Source organism: Sus scrofa, chromosome 7 (genome assembly GCF_000003025.6).
Source record: "Sus scrofa isolate TJ Tabasco breed Duroc chromosome 7, Sscrofa11.1, whole genome shotgun sequence".
Taxonomy (NCBI): Eukaryota; Metazoa; Chordata; class Mammalia; order Artiodactyla; family Suidae; genus Sus; species Sus scrofa.
Window position 1 is genome coordinate 38351273 of NC_010449.5, and position 20605 is coordinate 38371877.

A 20605-nucleotide genomic window follows, 5' to 3' on the forward strand; every position below is an offset into this window, starting at 1 on the left:
CATAGAGACAGTAAGAAGATTGCTGACTGCCAGGGGCTATGGGGAGGGAGGAAAGGGAACTAACTGGATAATGGACACAGGGTTTTATTTTGTGGTGGTGAAAATATTTTAGAACTAGAGAGAGGTGATGGTTGTACAACACTGTGAATGTACTAAATGCCACTGAATTGTTCACTTTAAAGCGGCTAATTTTATCTTATGTGAAATTCACTTCCATAAAACAAAAACCAAAACCACCTGAGATAGCAGTCAGAATAGTACATTTCAGGAAAGTAGTGATTGCAAGAGAACATGAGAGGGGCTGGTCAACACATAAGTGTTGGTCATATTCCATTTTTTTATTTGGGTATTGGTTACCCAGGTGTATTCACTTGTGTGTGCTTTTGTTTTTTATATGTATTTAGACTGTAATAAAAATACACATATAATTTTTTTTATGTGCTTGCAGCATATGAAAGTTCCTGGGCCAGGGATGGAACCTATGCCACAGCAGCGACCCGAGCTGCTGCAGTGACAATGCCAGATCCTTAACCCACACTGCACCAGAAGGGAACCCCCAAATTATATATTTCAAAAAGTTAGGGTTACCATATGACCCAGTACATACCCAAGAGAATTTAAAAACATATGTCCACACAAATATTGTACACAAATGTTCATAGCAGAATAACAGCCAAAAAGTGGAAAGAATCCAAATGTATACCAACTAATGGATAAACAAAATGTGGTATATCTAAACAATTAAATACTATTCAACTATAAAATATAATGAAGTTATGATACATGGTATAATATGAACCTTGAAAATGTTAAGTTAAAGCAGCCAGAAGCAAAGACCACATATTGTCTGACTCCATTTATATGAATTGTCCCAAAAAGGCAAATTCATAGAGAGAAAGTAGACTGGTGATTTCTGGTGGCTTTGGGATAGGGGATAATTGGGAATATCTGCTAATTGGTATGCGTTTTTTTAAAGGGGATGGTGATAGAGATGTTCTGGAATTAGATAATGGTGATGGTTTCACCTTCAAGATAATAAAAACTGGGAGTTCCCATTGTGGCTCAGCGGGTTTACAACCTGACGTAGTGTCCATGAGGTGCAGTGGGTTAAGAATCCAGCGTTGCTGTTAACTGTGGCACAGGCCTGCAGCTGCAGCTTTGATTCGACTCATAGCCATATGTCAGGTGCAGCCATAAAAATAAAAAACACTAAAAAAAGATAACTGTACACTTTAAAATGACAACTCTTATGTGAAATTTAATGTTGTATGAATTATACTTCAATAACAAAGCAGATTTTAAATATTTCATTGTTTAAAAAAAAAAAAAAAGGAGCTCCTGTCATGCTGCAGTGGTTAACGAATCTGACTAGGAACCATGAGGCTGCGAGTTCGATCCCTAGCCTTGCTCAGTGGGTCGAGGATCCGGCATTGCTGTGAGCTGTGGTGTAGGTCAGAGAAGTGGCTCAGATCTGGCATTGCTGTGGCTCTGGTGTAGGCCGGTAGCTACAGCTCCAATTAGACCCCTAGCCTGGGAATCTCCATATGCCGCAGGAGTGGCCCTAGAAAAGGCAAAAAGACAAAATAATAATAATAAATAAATAAATATTTCATTGTTCATAACATATGTGAACTCTAGCATACCAAATTTAAAAAGTCCAAAGGGAAAAATATTATTCTAAGAAAAAGGTTTCCTTTCCCTCTGCCCATGCCCCAGATTAGCACATCTCAAAGACAGACTCAAAACACCACTGAAGAAGGGAGATCTAAGCAGCAAACCAGGGGCTGGCGGTAGATAGGTGAGTTACATTTAGGAATGAAAGCTGTGACCAACATCCTTGATTGTCCCTGAGCAGAGGAATGTGATAGGTGATGAGAAACAGATCTCGGGCTGAGCAAGGGAGAGAAGGTGGTGATGACAAAGTGTTGGCAGCCCTGGTACCAGGCTGCTTTCCATTGCTTCATCCAGAGGTCATGCCTGAGGAATGACAGTCCTTAACTGATATAAACTCACCAGCAAGAGGCCCTGAGATACTTCTTACCTTCTTTTCTACTGATGGCTTTGGTTGTACATTATGCAGTTTATATTTGTAGTGTTATGAATAGTCCCAAAAGTTACCCAAACCACAGATTTATTTGGGTAGTAAAGTAGACCCCCATGACTCTAAAAGTGCCAGGATTTAAAAATGAGAAACAAAACTAGGCTAACAGTTTTTGTGTGGTGTTTTGTTTTGGTTTTTTGTCTTTTTAGGGCCACACCCATGGCATATGGAAGTTCCCAGGCTAGGGGTCAAATTGGAGCTGTAGCTGCTGGCCTATGCCACAGACACAAGCAACACAGGATCCGAGCCGCTTCTGCGACCTATACCACAGCTCATGGCAACACCGGATCCTTAACCCACTGATCGAGGCAAGGCCAGAGATCGAACTGGTGTCCTCATGGGTGCTAGTTGGGTTCGTTACTGCTATGCCATGGCAGGAACTCCAGGCTAACAGTTTTAAGGGTAAAATTTGGAGTTGGGGCAGCTCAGATTTAAATGAATCTCTGCGTTTGAAAGACTTAAAGGTCAACTAAATTTTATTTGGTTCTGGTTCTTATTTTCACTGTGTTCCTGAGCACAGGCCCAAAGCACAAAAAAGGAGTAAAACAAGCACCTACTAGCATTTGAGATGGACAGAGAGTAAGGTGGTATAATCCTTAGAATTCTGAAAGATTGCTTGTCTGCTTTTGAGTACCAAAAGTTTTCATGGGTATAGAAGAGGTAGCAAGGCTGAATGGAAACTACCAGACAGCTGTCTTGAAGTCTGAAATTCCAGGATTTTTCAAGTACACCCTTTGTGATTGTCCACCTCCCTTTCTTGAGACTTTGTCTACTCATACCCCGTTCCTCTAAGGACATCCCCAATTTTTACCATGATTCTTGTATGGACCAGTAAGGGAGGCTGAAACCAAGATAAGGAGATGTTCTACTTGCTGGGAACACTGGGCCCAGGAGGGATGAGAGGATCTGAATTTCACAGCTTTAACATAAGTATCATGGCAGAAAATGAGAGATGAAAGTTAGGATATAATTTGAGATAAGGAGTGGCAAGTTTAATGTATACACCATGCCTAGCCCCATCTTGTTCCTTCTCTACTGGTACAAAGATACAGCCACACATATATACCATATTTGCTCACCCACTCATGATATCCTGGCAGATAAAATGACAGGGACTTCTCCACAACTCATTCCTGGCCCAGCAACCATACCTACCTTCTGCAAGACAGACCCTAGAGGTGACTGCCCACTGGCCCCCAGAGTGTTCATCATTTATGTGGCTTCTACCCCTGCCTCCCTGGGGCAGAAATGTCTTCTGCAGTCTTTCCTTCTAGAAATCTGAAGACTTCTGGAATTGCTCCTGAAAAGAAAGAAAGATAGGTATGTGAGAGTGAGTAAATGTCACCATAATCATCCTAATGTAGATAGGCTATGGGAGGGATGGATAGAGCTTTAGCAGAGGCAGTGTATCAGAGAGATGAAAGAAAACAGAACCTCAATCTCGTTGACTTAATCTTCCTTTACCATAATGTAACTCTGTCTCTATTTTCACCCTGCTCATTCACTTCCCTTAAACATGCTCATTTCCCTTGTCTTCTATAAAACCTTTCTTGCCTGATCCTCCATGAGTGGAAGGAACAAGCCTATAAAGCTTTTAATCAATACATCTAGATATGAGTTATCTTCTGCCCTTTTGCATACAACAAAGACTTTGTGGTATCTTTTGTGTACCTGAATTAAAGTAAGTTTTGCGAAGTCTCTTGATTTATATAATACAATGTCCAAGTGCTTATACAGCATGAATGGAAATGCATAACTGGATCCACATAGGTAGGAGCTAGAGAAAGGGAAGAGGAAGAGAGTAAGAAAAGAATGGTATTCTTCAAGAATGGAGATTCCTAAAGAGTGTATGTTGCCCAGCCTTGATGGAAGTAGAGGAATTTAGGGAGTCTTGTGGGAAAAGTAGCATTACCTATTTGTCATAATGGAAAAGTGATGAGAGGAATGAAGATAGGGATACAGTAAAAGGGAGAGATACAACTTCAAAATAAAACACTATTTTTTAATACACAAAAGTATACAGAAGGAGGGAAAAACTAGCCTATAATCCCACAGCACCAGATAACTCTTACTGACATAAAAATTACATATTTCCTATGTGTGTATTTTATATTTGTATAAAATATTTGTATTTTATATCAAATGCACTTTCATGGTCAGAATGTTCAAAAAAGATACAAAAAATGAAAGCATCACTCCTTCCTCTCCCAAAGACAACTTTTTTGGTTAATTTTTTTGTTTCCTTCCAGAAATAAATTGACAGCTTGATTTAGAGTTTTAATGAGGTGACCAAAGGATGCTGGGCCATGAGGGGCTTAATTACTCATTCAACCAAAGCAGAGGGATTTGGGGTTTAACTGACTGATTTCAACATGCCTATGAAGTCTGGGTAGAATGAAAAAGGGAGCCATCTGAAAATCAAGAGTCCTCAAAGCTTATTATTGCTAACTCCAAGGTCAGTGTACCCTCCCTTCCTATCCTGCTTTTCTTCCTGGAGCTTCAGGGACAGTGTGTCCCCTCAACCCCTGGCCTGGCACCACTATTCAAGAAAGCTGTTGAGATGAAGGGGTCACTGGCAACCTTGATATGCACTTAACTGTTATAGACAGTGCCTTGTACACAGGATCCAGGACAGAAGCAAGAGGACAGTCAGCTTCCAGAGTATTAGCACCCAGAAAATACAATCAGCAATTTACAGCTTTCACTCACTTAAGTATTCACAGTTAATAAAAAATAGCTATTAACACCTTAATTATTTTAACAAATTTTTATTGAGCCCTCTTAATGTGCCAGGCAAGTGTGCACTATGAGTACAATGATGAAAAAACAGTAAGCAAAGACAGACCTCCTGCTTTGGTGAGTTTATAATCTAGTGAGGGATGGGTGGGAGGGAGACATATATTAATCAAAGAAACAAACAAATTTAAAAGTACTACCACGTTAAGTGCTACAGTGAAAAAATGCACATGGTTCTTTGAAAGTATATAAAGATGAAGGGCAAATCTTGTTAACTTTTTTTTAGGAGAAGTTTCATTGTATACATAATTTTTAGTTAAAGATTATATAAACATTATTGTAAAATTAAACTCTAAAGAAAGAAGAAATGTGTTCGTAATCCCAAACTATTTTCATCTCTCCATGTTCTCAGAGAATTGTTAATGAATGAAGACCTTGCTTAGGTTCTCATCAAGGGCTTGGTAGGTATAAAGAACCAGTTTGGAAATATGTATTTTTCACTTAGTTCCTTTATAGGCCATTCCTTCTCTTAGCCCACCTCCATCTTTTTTTTCTAACATACTTAATGTCCCTACTGTATGCCTGTATTCTATGTCCAAACACTCCAGCCCTACCTCCCCTTTCTTTCTCAGGCCCTGAATCTTGCAGTCTGATAAATGGACATATATTCTGGCATGCTTTGCTACGAAAACATAAACTAACTTCTTGACTTTTTTAGAAAGATGGAGTGGCATAGGGTAAAATGGATATACTTAGCAGAAAGGTTAAGAGTATTTTGTGTCCTGAAGCAAGCTGTGAAGAAAGAGTATTGTTTATAAGCAAGAGACCTCCATTCATAATGCCAAGGAGGATTTTTAGGGGGTTATTTATACAACTTAGGTAAAACTTTGTGTTTGCCCAAATTTAAACCTAAATGCTGATCATCTGTTCTCACAATTGAGGGAGTCCAATAAAATCTGTTTCTGATGTCTGCAGAAATTTAAAAGTTATATACCATAAACTGCATGTAAAGATTAGGGTCCACTCTTTGCATGTACCTTTGTCTCCTAAGATGAAAATTTATTCAGTACTGTCATAGTACTGAATAAAAAGAAACAGCCCCTATCTCTAGGCACTAGCAACTGCATTAGAGTTCTGCCCTTCCTTTCACATGGCTTCTCTGGATGGGCTCCAAAACCTGATCCCAATGGTCAAAGAGGAAGCTAGCAACACTTTCTGACCTAACTACAGAATCCTAAAAGCTCTCCCTGTTTGTTCAAAGCAGATATGAAGAATGCCATTGCTTCGAGTCTTAGAAGTGGGCATTGTTCCAGTAAAAAGCCTAAGACTGGTAGGTGTCTTTGGTATAAAACCTGAGGTTATCAATAGTACAAGGGGAGTTGCTCAAAGTACTCCAGCCTCAGCCTTCTTGAATTAGTTCTTCTCTTCCTAGATTTTGCCTCTTCCCTTCCCCATCCTTCTTGAGTGGCCCCCTTGAGTAAGATTCTGACTCCTTCTGAGATGGAGTGAGGTTAGGAGTGGGATCTGGATAGGATTAACCCCTTTCCATGCTAAACCCACCCATCTATCCCCCAAAGGGAGATGGAACTTACTAAGTGAACAGGCCTGAAAACCAATAACGATTTGCATCTTAAACTCTTCTGGTTCTCTGAATTCCTGCAGATAGGGTCCTAGAATGCGGAGTTCTCTGGAGAAAGAAATATATCTCTGAAGATTGCTTGGGTTTACGTTCTGCTAGAGGGCACCTTCTGAGTCTGCTTACAGTTTTTCGGCCAGAAAAATGCTCTAAACTCAGGCTTCAGCCTAAAAAGCAGACCTAAGATTGCTCAGGATGGCCTAACCCTGTACACATTTGGTATGAGATGGAGATAATGATCCTCCATCTCAAAAGAAAAAAAAAAAAATCCCTATGACACAGTAAGGCAAAGTAACTTGTCCAAAATCATATCAAGGCAAATGGCCAAGGAACATCCAAGGACCTAACTATTCCAAAGCTGTGCCCTTTCCACAAGATGAAGAAGGGAGGCCAGGACAAATTCTAAATTAGTCAAGTCTTAGAAAAACATCCTTCTCAAAATCAACACAGGGATTCTGCAACTCTGCAAACAAGGAAACAGGGAAAAAAAGAATTCTTAGCAACTTGCATTTTTTTTTTTTTTTTGAGGAGTGAGTGGGAGAATAAGACTCTGAAGCCTCTGTTGAGCCAGGTTATAAACTGCTGACAACAGGGATATCAAGAGGAAACTGGGACATTTATTAGAAAATCTAAGAACCAAGCTCCTTATTCCTTAAAAGCACCTTCAATTAGAACAGGAATGTTCTTGGGGACCTCAGTTCCCAGAGGAACACTGGGGAGAGTCAACATAATGGTATGTACAAAGTTTCACAGCAGAAAAATGCCAAAACCAGACACTGTCACCTACTTACTACCCATCCAGGCAGCACTGGGGGACAGATCATATAGCCTAACAATCTGACATGAAGGAATTAGCCCTAATAACTGGGAAAAGAAAGTTGGGGTTGGGGGGACAGACAATACAGTAGCAGGAGTTCACTGCTCTAGTTTTCCTGTGGAGTTCAAATGTGTGTGGTTTCAAAACAAAAATCCAGAAAGAAACATGAGCTTAACGCATTTATTCCAAGTAATCAACACATTAAAAATAAAGTTAAACTTGTCCAAGCCAACTCATAAATTCTTTAATCTTTTGAACAAAATGTACAACCCAAAACACCACACTATGGTGGAAATAACCTGGGAAAAGAAGAGGTAGAGGAAGGAATACATATGAGTGTGGAACAGAGAATGAGTCCAATCTCAAAACAAGTTTCAGATCTTCTACCTCTTCACAACAGAAATGACTGCTAAACAATTTAACACAGTGTCAGTGGATCACAACAGAATGAACAAAGGCCATTTCAAAAATAAAAGTGACCCAAAAAGCGTATCTGCTTCTGGCACTGAGCCATGAATAAGCCTTACCGATTTGTCGTCTTCCAAAAGTGAGCCTGCTAGATTTTCTTCCATGTTTATTGAGGCCAATTCCAAACAGGTTGTAGGACCATCTCAAGCAAAGGCAACAGAATGAGGGAAGTGTGGGGGTTGACATGCCACAAGGAAGTAAACAGTAAACAAGAGAGCTACTCACGCTGCATTTCAAACAATGTTAAGGCAGGCCCATCCAAATGGAAGCCTAAGAGATGAACAATCCTTCCTGTATCAGCAGTTCTCCATTTCAGCAGGCTTTCTTGTGTTTCTCCCAGAGATCCATCAGCTGCCCAAGAAATTGGGTGGGAATACAACACAGCAATTGGAGAAGTCAGCTCTGTCTCCCTCCTCCCCCACATTCCAGAAATGGCAGAGTCAAAGTCAAAATACAATCAAAGCACACTATGTGGTGAGCCAGATAGACATTTTGATTTTAATGACAAAGTAGGAGAAAATAAATTGGTAAAAATAATAATAATTAACAGAAAATACTTTTTTACAGATATGTATAGAAGTTACGATTGATTTGTCTGGTATCTTAAGGAGAAGGAAAAAAGGAAAGGAGGTAAATTTTTTAGCTTCCATGAACATTTACTGTAAGACGCTGACTGCATCTCTTGGTGTAGGTTCCAGATGAGACAGTCCTGGGTCATCTGGGCACCTGATTTTTAGAAGCCAATGTGATTCATCCACAAGTAACTCTGGAGGTGTATCCTTAGTCATGAACACTGGATTCTGTGTGGCCGTGGATGGCATCAACAGCAGTTTCTTGTGCAGCTATTTCCTGAGGGACCATACTGCCTCCAACTACCTGCTCCCTTGTTTGGGACCCTGAAGCCATAGATTTTACCATATTCAAGGGGTTGTCATTGTACTCATCTACTTGAGGAAGTGCTATCTCTGTGACGGATGGATTCGGTATTTCTAGCTGTAGTGGTCCCATCTCCAGGGAACTACACTCAGGAAGGCCACCCGGCTCAGAGAGAGGAGAACATATCTTCTCTTTTTGAACTCCAGATGTCCGAGTGACGAAGTCAACAAGGTCTGGAAGGCAAGGAGATTGCCCAAGGCCTAAAGGATTAATTGTTTCTGATTCCAATCTGAGTGAATCTTGTTTCTCTAATTGAGAAGTTTCTTCCATTTCCTCAGACATCATTCCTCCTGCTAACAGGTCAAGGGATTGGTGTGTTCCCTCTAGGCTTCCCAAGCCAAGGCCAATATTTTCTACAGAAAGTCCAGTTTTCAAAATATTAGGAGTGATCCTCCCACTTCTGGGATTAGATGAGTTTTGTTCACCCTCTGCTCTGAAGTTAAGTACCAGGGTTTTGGGAGAATCTAACGGAAATTCAGAAAAGGATGGTACTGGTTCAAAGTCAGTGAGAGTGGAGGGATTACTTCCTATAGGTGACATAGAATTTTCTTCACATCCTTTCTGAGACAGGGTAGCTGGGGATCTGTGTGCTGGGTCTACCTGAGTATTGCAGAAATCAACACCTATATCCCCCAGGTTCCCCAGGGCAGCAAGCTCTTCTACTTTTAAGTCTGTAACTTCGAAGTTTTCTAAGGCCTTGCTTTCTATGGTCACTGTCAGTTCTGGATGGACATCTCGAGGCTTCAGGGCTTCTGTTTTTGGTTTCTCTGGGCTCTTCCAGGTCTCTGGCTTCTTATTCTTCTCATCCCAAACAGTCAGTTCATAGATCATTTTACCCTGAAAATCTTTTGATCTTTCTCTCTTGAGTTTGAGGCTTCTGTACCTAGAAGTTCTAGAAGCTGATTCTGGAACTGAACTTCCTAGCCACTCCTCACTACCAGTTGATACTTCTTGCTCCTGTTCACTATCTGTCAAACACATATCTGATCTGGCTAGGGAAGGAAGAAGCAATTCTGGGGCAGAAATTTTCACAGGTGTATCTTGTGGGTTCTGGAGTAAAGACCTAGCTTCTGACGGAAATGAGTCTATTTTTGCCTTTGTGGAAGAGAAAGCCTGTGCACTTGATTCAGTCACTACTTTATTGTGAGTTTTACTTCCTGTTATCAACTTCTTGGACTGCTTAGCCTTTTTGTCAGTCATTTGCAAGTTGGGCTGTTCTACTTCTCCCTCCCACATATATCTGTTCTTATGGTTCAAATTAGAACCCTCTATGCTATTGGGCCCAATGTTGATACCTGTCTCCTCTCCTACTGTTCTCTCAGAGAGCTTTGTTCCCCTTTCTTTTAGTTCAGTGCTTGTCTCTGCCTCACTTTTTCCACAATCCTTAGATTGGTGGCACTCCTGGCTTTCTTCATCCTGGTTACTAGATTTCGCAAGATGGGTTTCTACCAACTTCTGAGATTCCATGGTATGACAGTGTGTATCTGACAGCTCAGAGGCTAGTTCTACACCTGGTGGCCCTGGCTCTCCCAGGTCAAATTCCGTTTTCCCCTCTGGAGAGACATCCCTCTCAGCATCACTTTGGAAAGAGCTAGAAGTCCACATGGCCAAAGTCTCTGTCTTTGAGGTAACAGTTTCATAAGGCCTGTTTTGGCACAACCTTGTCAGAGGCTGTAGGAAACCACAGCCGCTGCCTCTGCTTTTTGAGTCTACATTTTCTACAACTGACCATTTCCCTAGGGACACTGGAGTTTTTGAAATGGACTTTTCAGGGCTGCTGACTAAAGGAGCAGAGACCAAATTTCTATCTGGAGGCAACTCCTCTTGGGATGCGCTGCTGTTCAAAGCAGAAGTGGAAGAGGTGTCTGAACTTTCAGCTTTGCTTTCCCCATTGGCCAATGGACCACCACTCAGCTTAGTCTCAGGGGCCCCCTTTCCACCACTACTGTAGAATATGTCATATAGATCCTTAGCATTGGCTGTGGCTAAGCATGAATTTCGCTTTTCCAATTTTTTGGCTTGTTCACTGAACACACTTGAGAGGGGAGGTGGAGGACGCACTAACACAGAGAACAGGGTCTGGTCCCGGTCACTCTCACTCACCCCGGGAGCTGTTTCATCAGAAGGAATGGCAACCGGCTGTGCTGAGGCGATGATGGCTACCTGCGGCATCACTGGATTCAAAATGTTAGGACCCACAAAGCCAGGGCCGACAGTGTGAGATACAGCTGGGTTTGATTTTACTGGAGCCAAGAGAGTACTTGCTTGAGCAGGAGATGGGGCAGCTGGATGAGGTATAACTGGGGGTGGTGGAGGTGGTGGTGGAGGTGGTGGTGGAGGAGGTGGTAGCATTTGTTCAGGTATATGCGATGGCTCATTCTTTTCAGCCAGCACCATTTTTTCCTCTGGAGATCCTTTCAGAATCACCTCTTCCCCTCCAAATGCTTTAGAAATGATGTCAGGAGGCAACAGGAGATCAGCTGAAGACTCTTTAACCACTGGCAGAGGCTTAGCAGCGGTCCCAGAGGACTTGATGGACAGAAAGGTATTAAGAGGTGCTGGCTTACTCACTGTAGCCGAACCTGACTTGCGGAGGACTGTGGATGGGATGGGCAGGTTGGGTCGGATCTTAGTCTGAGTTGAAGTTGTCACTACAGGCATCCAAGGGCTAGTATGTGCAACAACAGTTTTTCCAGAGAGCTTGATTTTGATGGGCTTTGCCTTTCCGGCTTCGGCTTTGCCATCCTCTTTGTCCTTACTACTTTCCACAACCTCTTCTTTGGGAATACTTAGGGCCACTGAACTTTTTTCCTCCTCTTTTTCTGGCTTTTTCCAGCTGAATTTCCCAAAAGAGGAAGATATTGGTAGTTCTTTCTTTACTTCTTCTTTTAATTGGAGTTTAATGCTAGACTTCCTTTTATTTTCAGTCTTTTCAGGGGAGTTCCCACCCTCAGAGAGTTGGTCCTCTAATTCCTCAGACACTCTGTCATCCTCCTTTACTTCTTTCATGATCTTTGCCTTTTTTTCTTTCTTCTCTTCCTTTGGTTTCTCACTGAGTTTGCGCTTTAGCTCACTCTGCCGTCGCCGTTCTGTCTCTAGGACCACAGCCAAGCCAGCTTGGCGGTCCAGATTCCGCCGCTCCTCATACAATGGATTTTCAACCACATATTTCTAGGAAAAAAAAAAAGATAATAGTTCAATAACTGGTCAAAATACTAAAAGAGAGAAAAGTTGTCCCTGTTACTGTTAGAATTCATTTAGAGTCACCTTCTTCAAGGCTATAGATGGTTCTACTAGGTCAGCATTTCTTACTAGGATTGAGGAAAACTTCCTAGGGATTACATAGAATTTGAAGCATTAATGACTTTTCCTGGCTCTGAGTTTGACAATGTCAAAAGGATTACTGCAGAAAGTGGGAAGCTCCATAGGCCACTACAAAGACCAACCTTGTATTTCTCATTGTGTTGATGACCTTTCACATGTTGCTCTCCAGAAATTGGATCCCCCAAAAATTCCTCACAGAGCTGGCAATAATATCCAGTGATGGGAATCAGAAACTCAGAGCCTGAAATAATTGAAAGAAAGTCAAGAAAATAAGTCATTTCCATCCAGAATGACAGCAACTAAAGCACACACAGGTAGGTATCTTGCAGTTGCAGTAAAATGGCTGATGACATAGAGGACTTTACCCACTTTCAAGTCAGAAGGAGCAGTTAGATGAATTTCAGTGGTATGTCTTCCCAACTAAAAGTTTTAACTCAAGACCTCTATTCCTTCTATGTTTTGGAAACACTAACTGGTTAATTCAAGAGTTTTCCATGCCAGATTCATTTCTGTTGCTGATTCTCCTCAAAATCTAACCAGCACTAACCGTCTTAGGAGATTTAAAAGCTATACTCCCAAATAGCCCAATGCCATTTATATGAGGATTTCTCATATTGTTATTTATTACTTAGGAATCTATCTTCCACAGATGTAAAGGATGTAGCAGCACTGACTACTTACAAAGGTAAGAAATTAAGAAGCTTAAAGACAAAGAAACTCTCTATTTCTCAACCTCACCTCTAAAAATAACTATTCAAAAACATTATAGTTCTTAGTTGAAAAGGTAGTTATATTATTGCACCTCTACTGTTCTTTTAACCTGGATTTCAAATAATTAAGATTTTGGTGCATAAGCCAGTGACAGAGAAAGTCGTATTTTAGTCTATGTGCTCCTGAACTGAGCAGAGAAAGTTGTATTTTAGAGTGCTATGTATGTATATGTTTAACATCTGTTAGATTTTTGGCCGTACGTGTAGGGATCGTTCTTGTCTTACAGATGACTATTTCTTTAGGACCTAGTCACTGCTTTGTACATGAAAAGCAATCTTACAGCTTTGTTAGAAGTAATGGTTACATCTCACTCCATGCTGCTTCCTTGCATCTTAGCTCAGGGATATCTCTTCACTAACTGACTGTAAAGAAACCACAAAAAAGGGAGGAAACATACCTTTTGCAGGAACAGTTATCTTGTCAGTGCGCTTTACTGCATCTTGCTTGGCCTCACTCTGGGTCTTTGAAGCCCAAGGTCTGTTGTAGGGATCCAGTGTCTATTTGCAAGAGGCAGAGGTGCTCACACAACAGCACTAAAAACTGAATGACCTACTTTTTTTCTTTTTCTCCCCCACACCACGGAGGACCAGAAGCCCCCAGCTACCCACCCCCACCCATTCTGCCAACTGTTTAAATGGAAATCACCTGTGGAAAAGGTAAACAAATGTTAGAGAAAGTACCAGCAATGGATAAAATGAAACAAAGAATCAGGTACTCAAGGAATCAAAAGAGGTAGAAACCTCACTTACACTTGTCATGGTGTTTAGTTACAGGCAGGTCCCCTGGACTGAGCGCCCTGGGGATGATGTCTCCTTTGTTGGTATCTCTTGGCTCTTCAGAGTGGGGCTCCTGCCCATATGAGAATGTTTCATTTTTCCAGCTTTATAATGCAGATAGGAGTATATGAAGGCAAGGAGGGCAAGAATAGAAATAACAGAGGGCAAGATACCTACCTGTGTGTGCTTCTTATTGTGCATATGGGTGAAGAAGTCAAACATGGTCCCACAGATGGTGTTGCAGTCTTTGCACCAGTGATTGCCAGCATCATAATATTCATAGGCAGCAACCGGCTGATCAGATTGTTTAGCAGCTGGCTGGGGGCTCTCAGCAGGCTTGGGGCTCTTAGTACAGGAATTCTCATTGTTCACTTTTGATTCCTAGAAGAGGGGAAAACCTGAACTAAGAAGGAATTCAAGGCAGTCCACATCTGTCTTCTCTCAGAAAAAGCAAGTAGCCTACCACAATAACACAAATAGGACCATTTAACCACAATTCCAATGTCTAAAGCTGCACAAACTGGGAAAAACCCCATGAGAAAGCTGTCTGCAAGGTTCAAACAGAAATGAATAGATTCCACAGTGCCTTCATGGAGAATAAATCATAATGGCAATATATTTACTCATATAACCTAAAATATCTAGAAGAATACCCAAGATTATGGAAACACTGGTTGCCTCTGGGGAGGGGAAGTAGAGAACAAGAACAGAAAGGAGTCCTTTACCTTATACCCTTTGGCAGATGTTAAATGTGTTACCTATGCATTAGTTAAATTTATATATCCTAATAACAACTAGGGAGAGAAGAAAAACCAAAATGGAAAAGGTAATTGATAGAATAAACAAGCGCAGAAAACAGATAATAATCAATTCTCTTAGCACAGACACATCCTGGTACAGAAAACTGGAAAGTACAGTTGACATAGATAAAAGGGATGGTCATCTCTGTAGCATGACTTAAATGAGTCTGGGTAAAATATCTCTAACTGCCCAAAATACCACCTTAGAGTTTAACATCTTTTTTTTTTTTTTAATTTATTTATTTTTTTGTCTTTTTGCTATTTCTTGGGCCGCTCCTGCGGCATATGGAGGTTCCCAGGCTAGGGGTCTAATCGGAGCTGTGGCCGCCAGCCTATGCCAGAGCCACAGCAACGCAGGATCCGAGCCGCGTCTGCAACCTACACCACAGCTCACGGCAACGCCAGATCGTTAACCCACTGAGCAAGGGCAGGGACCGAACCCGCAACCTCATGGTTCCTAGTCGGATTCGTTAACCACTGCACCACGACGGGAACTCCGAGTTTAACATCTTTGAGTTAACATGAATCCTCTTTTAAAACATATTAACTCCCCAACATTAAGTTATCAACAATAAATACTTTAATATGAATTCATTTGTAAGCAAGTTGGGAACAAGGTACTCAGGGAATGAAAATTCTGGATAATGTTGGGGAGTGAAGCACAGAAAAAAGATAATTTTGGAACACAGAGAAGGTAAGTCTGAATGAGGGTCTACAGTAGACAAGATAAGGGAACTGGGCACCTGTAATATTGGCTGGTGGGAAGAGGAAGATGGAGAAAGGGATACAATTAAGACTTCAAGGATACTCTTTCCCAATCAGAGTCCTATTCAAGAATCACTAAAGAGATCACACCCAGCAGGTAGGGAATGGCCACGTGCATACACTGCTGGTGAGTACTAACAGGCACCATCTTTCCAGAAGATAATCTAGGAATAGATATTACAAATCTCAAAATTCTTTATATCCTGACCCAGAAATTCTACTCTTTGACATTTACTCTAGAGAAATTTTTTAATTGTGTCAAACTATGAGTGATTTGATTGGTTAAATTTTGGTATTCATTCAACAATAACAAAAATAAGGTTGCTAAAAATGCTGCTATAGAAGTCTATTATTGACATGGAAAGATGTTCATGATATACTGAGAAAAGTAACAAAATATATTTGAATAATCAATAAAGATATGTAAATAAACATAGAATGTCATTGTCACCTTATCCAAAAGACTTCCCTAATTACTCTATCCTTTACCCTATTTTCTTTTTTTAGGCACTTGTCATTACCTAACCTGCACTTGCTTATTTATTGACTATCTTCTCCTCTCCTATTTCACAAGAATAAGGACCTTGTCCATATAGTTTCCTACTATACTTCCCGTATCTAGAATAGTGCTTGGCACTTTTTTGGAGATTAAGACCTATTTGTTAAACAAATGAACAGAAGAAGGGTATCTGGAATAATATATGACAAGGTATTAGTAACAGCTGTGTCTAGGTGAATGGAATTGTGGAATTGAGTGTATTTGTTTATTTTTATGAAATGATCTATTCAAGAAAATACTAAACAAATTATGCATTTTAAAAAGAGGCAAAGAAAGAAGAAATACCAAGGACAGGAAACAAAGGCCATGGAGAGAACATTCTTTACTGATGAAATGAAAATCAAATGGCAACACATCCTTGTTAGTATCAGAGAACATGAAGACTCACTAAAGTCAAGATGATATATTATCAAGGAGTTGGTTATAAATGGAACTCAAAACAATGTAGTCAACTACAAAGGGCCAGAACTTTCAAGCTCTTCTCCCATTCCAAGGCCCTGCACTCCATGTTACTGGTATAAAAATATTGTCCTACCTGGTTGAGAAAGAGAACTCTCTCAGGAAGATATAAAAATATTACAGCTTCATTGACAGAGAATACAGAATATCTTCTTCTCTAACCCCCAACATAAACTGAGCATCTACTATGTACTAGACATCCAGATGCTGTGAGAAACACAAAAGTCAGAAACTATATATTCTATTATTCTCAAGAAGCTCTCCTTTAGTGGAAGAGACAGGCATGAGAACTGACATGATCTTAATCATATTTTCAATAAGAGAGAACAAAATAAGTCTTATAAAGAAACAAAGTAATATATAACGGGAGTGCCAAAAAAGCTGCTCCCTCAATCTGGGTATAATTCAGGATTTCCTCATGGAGAAGCAAGTATCCAAGTTGGGCCGTAGTGGATGAATAGGGTTGGGAGAAAGATTATTCCAGGCTAGGAGGATTATAAAATGCAAAATTAGAGAGCATACTATACATACTACACATCTGGAAAAGCATTTTGAAGTGGCAGGAGTGTTAAGGTGTGGTGTCATATTTCTTGAGCACTACCCATTTACTACATGCCAGGCACATATGAACTATGTATCGGGGACTATATTGGAAAATCAGATGGATATGATCCCTGATCCCTTGAACCTTAAAGTCTATTTGGCGAACACATGTAATTATATAATTACAACAGTCATAACTGCTAAGAAGGAAAATGTCAATGTATTATAAGAGTATTAGGCAAATTTAACAACCTGGAAAATCAAGGAAAGGAGTCAGGGAAATAAGTTAAGCTGTGACCTGAGGATGAATATGAGTTAGAAGACAGGATAAGAAAAGAGTGGGAAGAGGATGGTAACCAGAGGAAAGAGAAGATGCAGACATTAAAGGGGATGAACTATTTGAGGAATGAAAAGGCCAGTAATGAAATTACAGAGAACAAAGGGAGAAAGAGGCATGGAACAAGACTGAAGAGGTAGGCAAGCAAGTACAGCAATCACTGGCTATACATGGAGAAAGAATGAAGACTGTAGCAGTAGGAGCAAGAATTGAGGGTGGCTTGAACTTGGATGAAATAGAGATGATGAGATGAATGGAACTGAGATTTACTTCGGAGGGAGAATTGGGAGAATCTGTATTTGATTTGCTGTGTGGAGCAATTGAGGAGAGGGAAGGACCAAGAATGCTTTTCAGGTTGTTGGCATGAAAACTATTAGGTAGTGGTGTCATTCATTGAGATGGGTAACAATGGAGGAAGAAAAGGTTAGAAGGAAGGGGAGCACAGTTGTTAGTTTAGTTTAGGCTATATTGATTTTGAGATGTTTATGAGACAATGAAGTAGAAATTGTGAGTAGTCTACTGGATACTCAGATTTGAACTCTGGAGGATCATCTGAGCTATAATATAAAACTGAAAGTTGTCAGTATGGTATTTCAGCATAGGACTGCATGAAATGACCCAGAGAGAAAGAAGAATTCTGGAGAACTAGGCTAGAACTAAGCCCTGAAGAACTAAAATATTTGAAGATTAAACAGAAGCAGGCAGCATACAAGGAGGAAAAAAATGTGATAAAAGTCGAAGAAAACATTTTTTAGGTGAGAGTGGTTCCCTGTATCAAATACTAATTTTTATTTTCTTTTGCCCTTTTTTTTAGGGCCACACCCAAGGCATACGGAAGTTCTCAGCCTAGGGGTCGAATTGGAGCTTCAGCTGTGGCCTACAACAAAGCCACAGCAACAAGGGATCTGAGCCACTTCTGCAACCTATACCACAGCTCACAGCAACACTGGATCCTTAACCCACTGAGCAAGGCCAGGGATTGAACCTGTGCCCTCATAGATACTAGTTGGGTTCATTACTACTGAGCCACAACTGGAATTGCCTCAATTACTAATTTGAACTTCCTCAATTACTAATTTGAGAACTGAAATTTGAGGCTGTACAACATAGAGGTGACCTTGTTACTAAACATGAACCTACAAAATGGTATTACAAGTTATGAGAAGACTAGAAGCTAGACTGAAGTGGGTTAAGGAGTAGATCCTAGTACCAGAACATAGAGGGCCCTGACTGTTGAGGATTTGGGATTCTACACTGTGGGCAATGGAGAAGTGCTAAAATCCTGAAGGCAAGTACCACTGATCTGAACTATGCTTGAGAACTCTAGCAAGAGTAAGAACAGGTTGGAAAGGAAGGTAAGAAAATGGTTGGTTAGAAGCCTTTTTTAGGGCCCTATGGAAATAAGAGATATAAGAGAAACAGAAAAGTTGAGTTATTACCTTGCTGTTGGAAGAGGAGTTTGAGGACGATGACATTTTTTCTGGGCTCTTAGATTTTTCCGCTTTCCCCATCTTCTCAGTAGGCTCTCTACTGTCGCTTGAGGACTTCTGTGATTTATCCAAAATGTTAATTCCCAAGATCTGAGCCACTTTGTCCAGCTCAGACTGCTTTTTTTCTGCTTCTTCTGCCTCTTGTCGAAGTTCTGCAATGTCCTTCATAATGTTATCCTGAAGCCGACTCACCTCCACCAGGAGTGGGTCCTTGTGCCCATCCTTCTCTCTTCGTTTCTTACGCAGCATTTCCCCTGAATAATCAAAATGTTCACAAACAAAAAACAAAAACAAGGAAAGTAGGTTAAGATATCAAGTCACTTTTCAGCCACAAATACTAATTCTCAAGACTTTATGGTAAAAAAATCTTTCTCTGTAAAATATTTGACAAGCAGTTGATACTCTCCTTCTATATGGGCTGGTTTAGGTGAAGCTCCTATTGAAGTAAAGGTTAAGTGATTACATTATCTTTTTATTAGCTAAGTTATTAGTTAAGGCTCTAGGGACAGGTTTCAGGGAGGGGCTCCATGAATCCCCAAAATGGTATATACTAGTTTGTGGGCATGTGTTAATATGCATTTTAACTATGAATGTTGTGCTTGTCCTCTTTAGAGAACCAGAGAATTATTTGGAGGGCAAAAAACTTTCAGCCACATATTTGACTTTATCTGACTTGAGAACCCTTCACCACACCTCCACTAAGTTTTAGGTTTTTGCCTCAGGCTCACCTAACGTTACTTCTTATTCCAAAATGCAGGTCCTCATGAATTAATCCTCACAGGATTAATAACTAAGTTTCTCATCCCTAAATAATCCAAACCCAGACAGAAGAAGTTATATTTTCTCCCATTCTCTGCTATTCCATGCTGTCATCAACCTGCAATATTCATTCATTCATTCTGGTCTTTTGAGGGCCACACCTGCGGCATATGGAGGTTCCGAGGCTAGGGGTCTAATCAGAGCTGTTGCTGCTGGCCTACACTGGAGCCACAGCAATGCCAGATCCAAGCCGCATCTGCGACCTACACCACAGCTCATGGCAACGCCTGACCCTTAAACCCACTGATCAAGGCCAGGGATCAAACCTGCAACCTCATGGTCCCTAGCTGGATTTGTTTTCACTGTGCCACAATAGGAACTCCTCAACCTATAATATTAAGAAGCTATGATTCTTCCTTAGTGTGTATATGAATTCCTAAAAGCATAAATGAAGAGATGGAATCAATTGAGGTGTCATGGACCATCTTTTTTGTGCCAAAAAGGAAGTACTCAAAAAATGATGGGGATATATTAAAAGAACACTGGAGCCAACTTAAAGGAGCTCTCACTGGCCACATGTGGAGCAATTTGAGCATGAGGATAAATAATAATAGTAAAATATTATAACCTACTAAATGAAGAATCCATTAGTTCATACTGATATAAATAGACAAATAAATGGGGGAGGAGGTGTGGGTGGAAAGTTCCCCCTGACAGAAAGCCAGCTAATTAAGGTAGAAGAAAAGATGAAATCAGAAAAATCACTATTTAACCACCATCATAACAACCAATTGGGAAAGAATCATCAACGAATTTGAAAACTAGTGGGATGAAGTTTGAGGAGTAACTGAATATTTACATAGTCTCAAAGTATCTCCCCTATAAGATACTTACTAATTGAAAAGGGTAAAATAGTAACCTTACAATGAGGAAACCTGGAAGACACCAACTTAACCAAATGATCAAAGCTGATATCGCCAATATGAGACAAATCAACACCTGATATAAACTTAGCATTACTTCCATCATGTTCCTGCCAAAAATACATAATCTGAATTTAGTCAAAAGGAAACATCGGACAAACCAAAACTAAAGGACATTCTACAAAATATGTGACCTCTTCTGTCAGTGTCACAAAGTACAAAGATCTAGGGACTGTCATAGATTAAATGAGACTAAAAGAACTTGAGAACTGAATGTAATGTAATCTTTTTTTTTTTTCTTTTTTTTGCTTTAGGACATCAGTGAGACAAGTGATGAAATATGAATAAGATCAGTAGACTAGTATATCACTGTTTTGGTTTTTTCTTCTTTTGTCTTTTTAGGGC

The 20605-nt window shown here is 40.4% G+C and overlaps 1 protein-coding gene across 3 annotated transcripts in view; it reads right to left on the bottom strand.

Annotated features, from left to right (window-relative positions):
* The window catches only part of ZNF318 (zinc finger protein 318), a 45512-nt gene that overhangs the window by 7901 nt on the left and 17006 nt on the right, over window positions 1-20605 (bottom strand). The window contains exons 6-10 of one of the 3 annotated variants that reach the window (XM_001926792.6): window positions 18468-18772; window positions 13743-13946; window positions 13187-13286; window positions 12141-12259; window positions 4856-11865 (exon numbers count right to left, since the gene is read on the bottom strand). In XM_001926792.6, coding sequence (XP_001926827.1) covers window positions 8539-11865; window positions 12141-12259; window positions 13187-13286; window positions 13743-13946; window positions 18468-18772 — 4055 coding nt within the window. In that variant the 3' untranslated portion in view covers window positions 4856-8538. Of the gene's footprint in view, window positions 1-3256; window positions 3402-4855; window positions 11866-12140; window positions 12260-13186; window positions 13639-13742; window positions 13947-18467; window positions 18773-20605 lie in introns of those variants that run through there. The other 2 variants (XM_021098751.1, XM_021098752.1) reach the window with 2 other exon arrangements.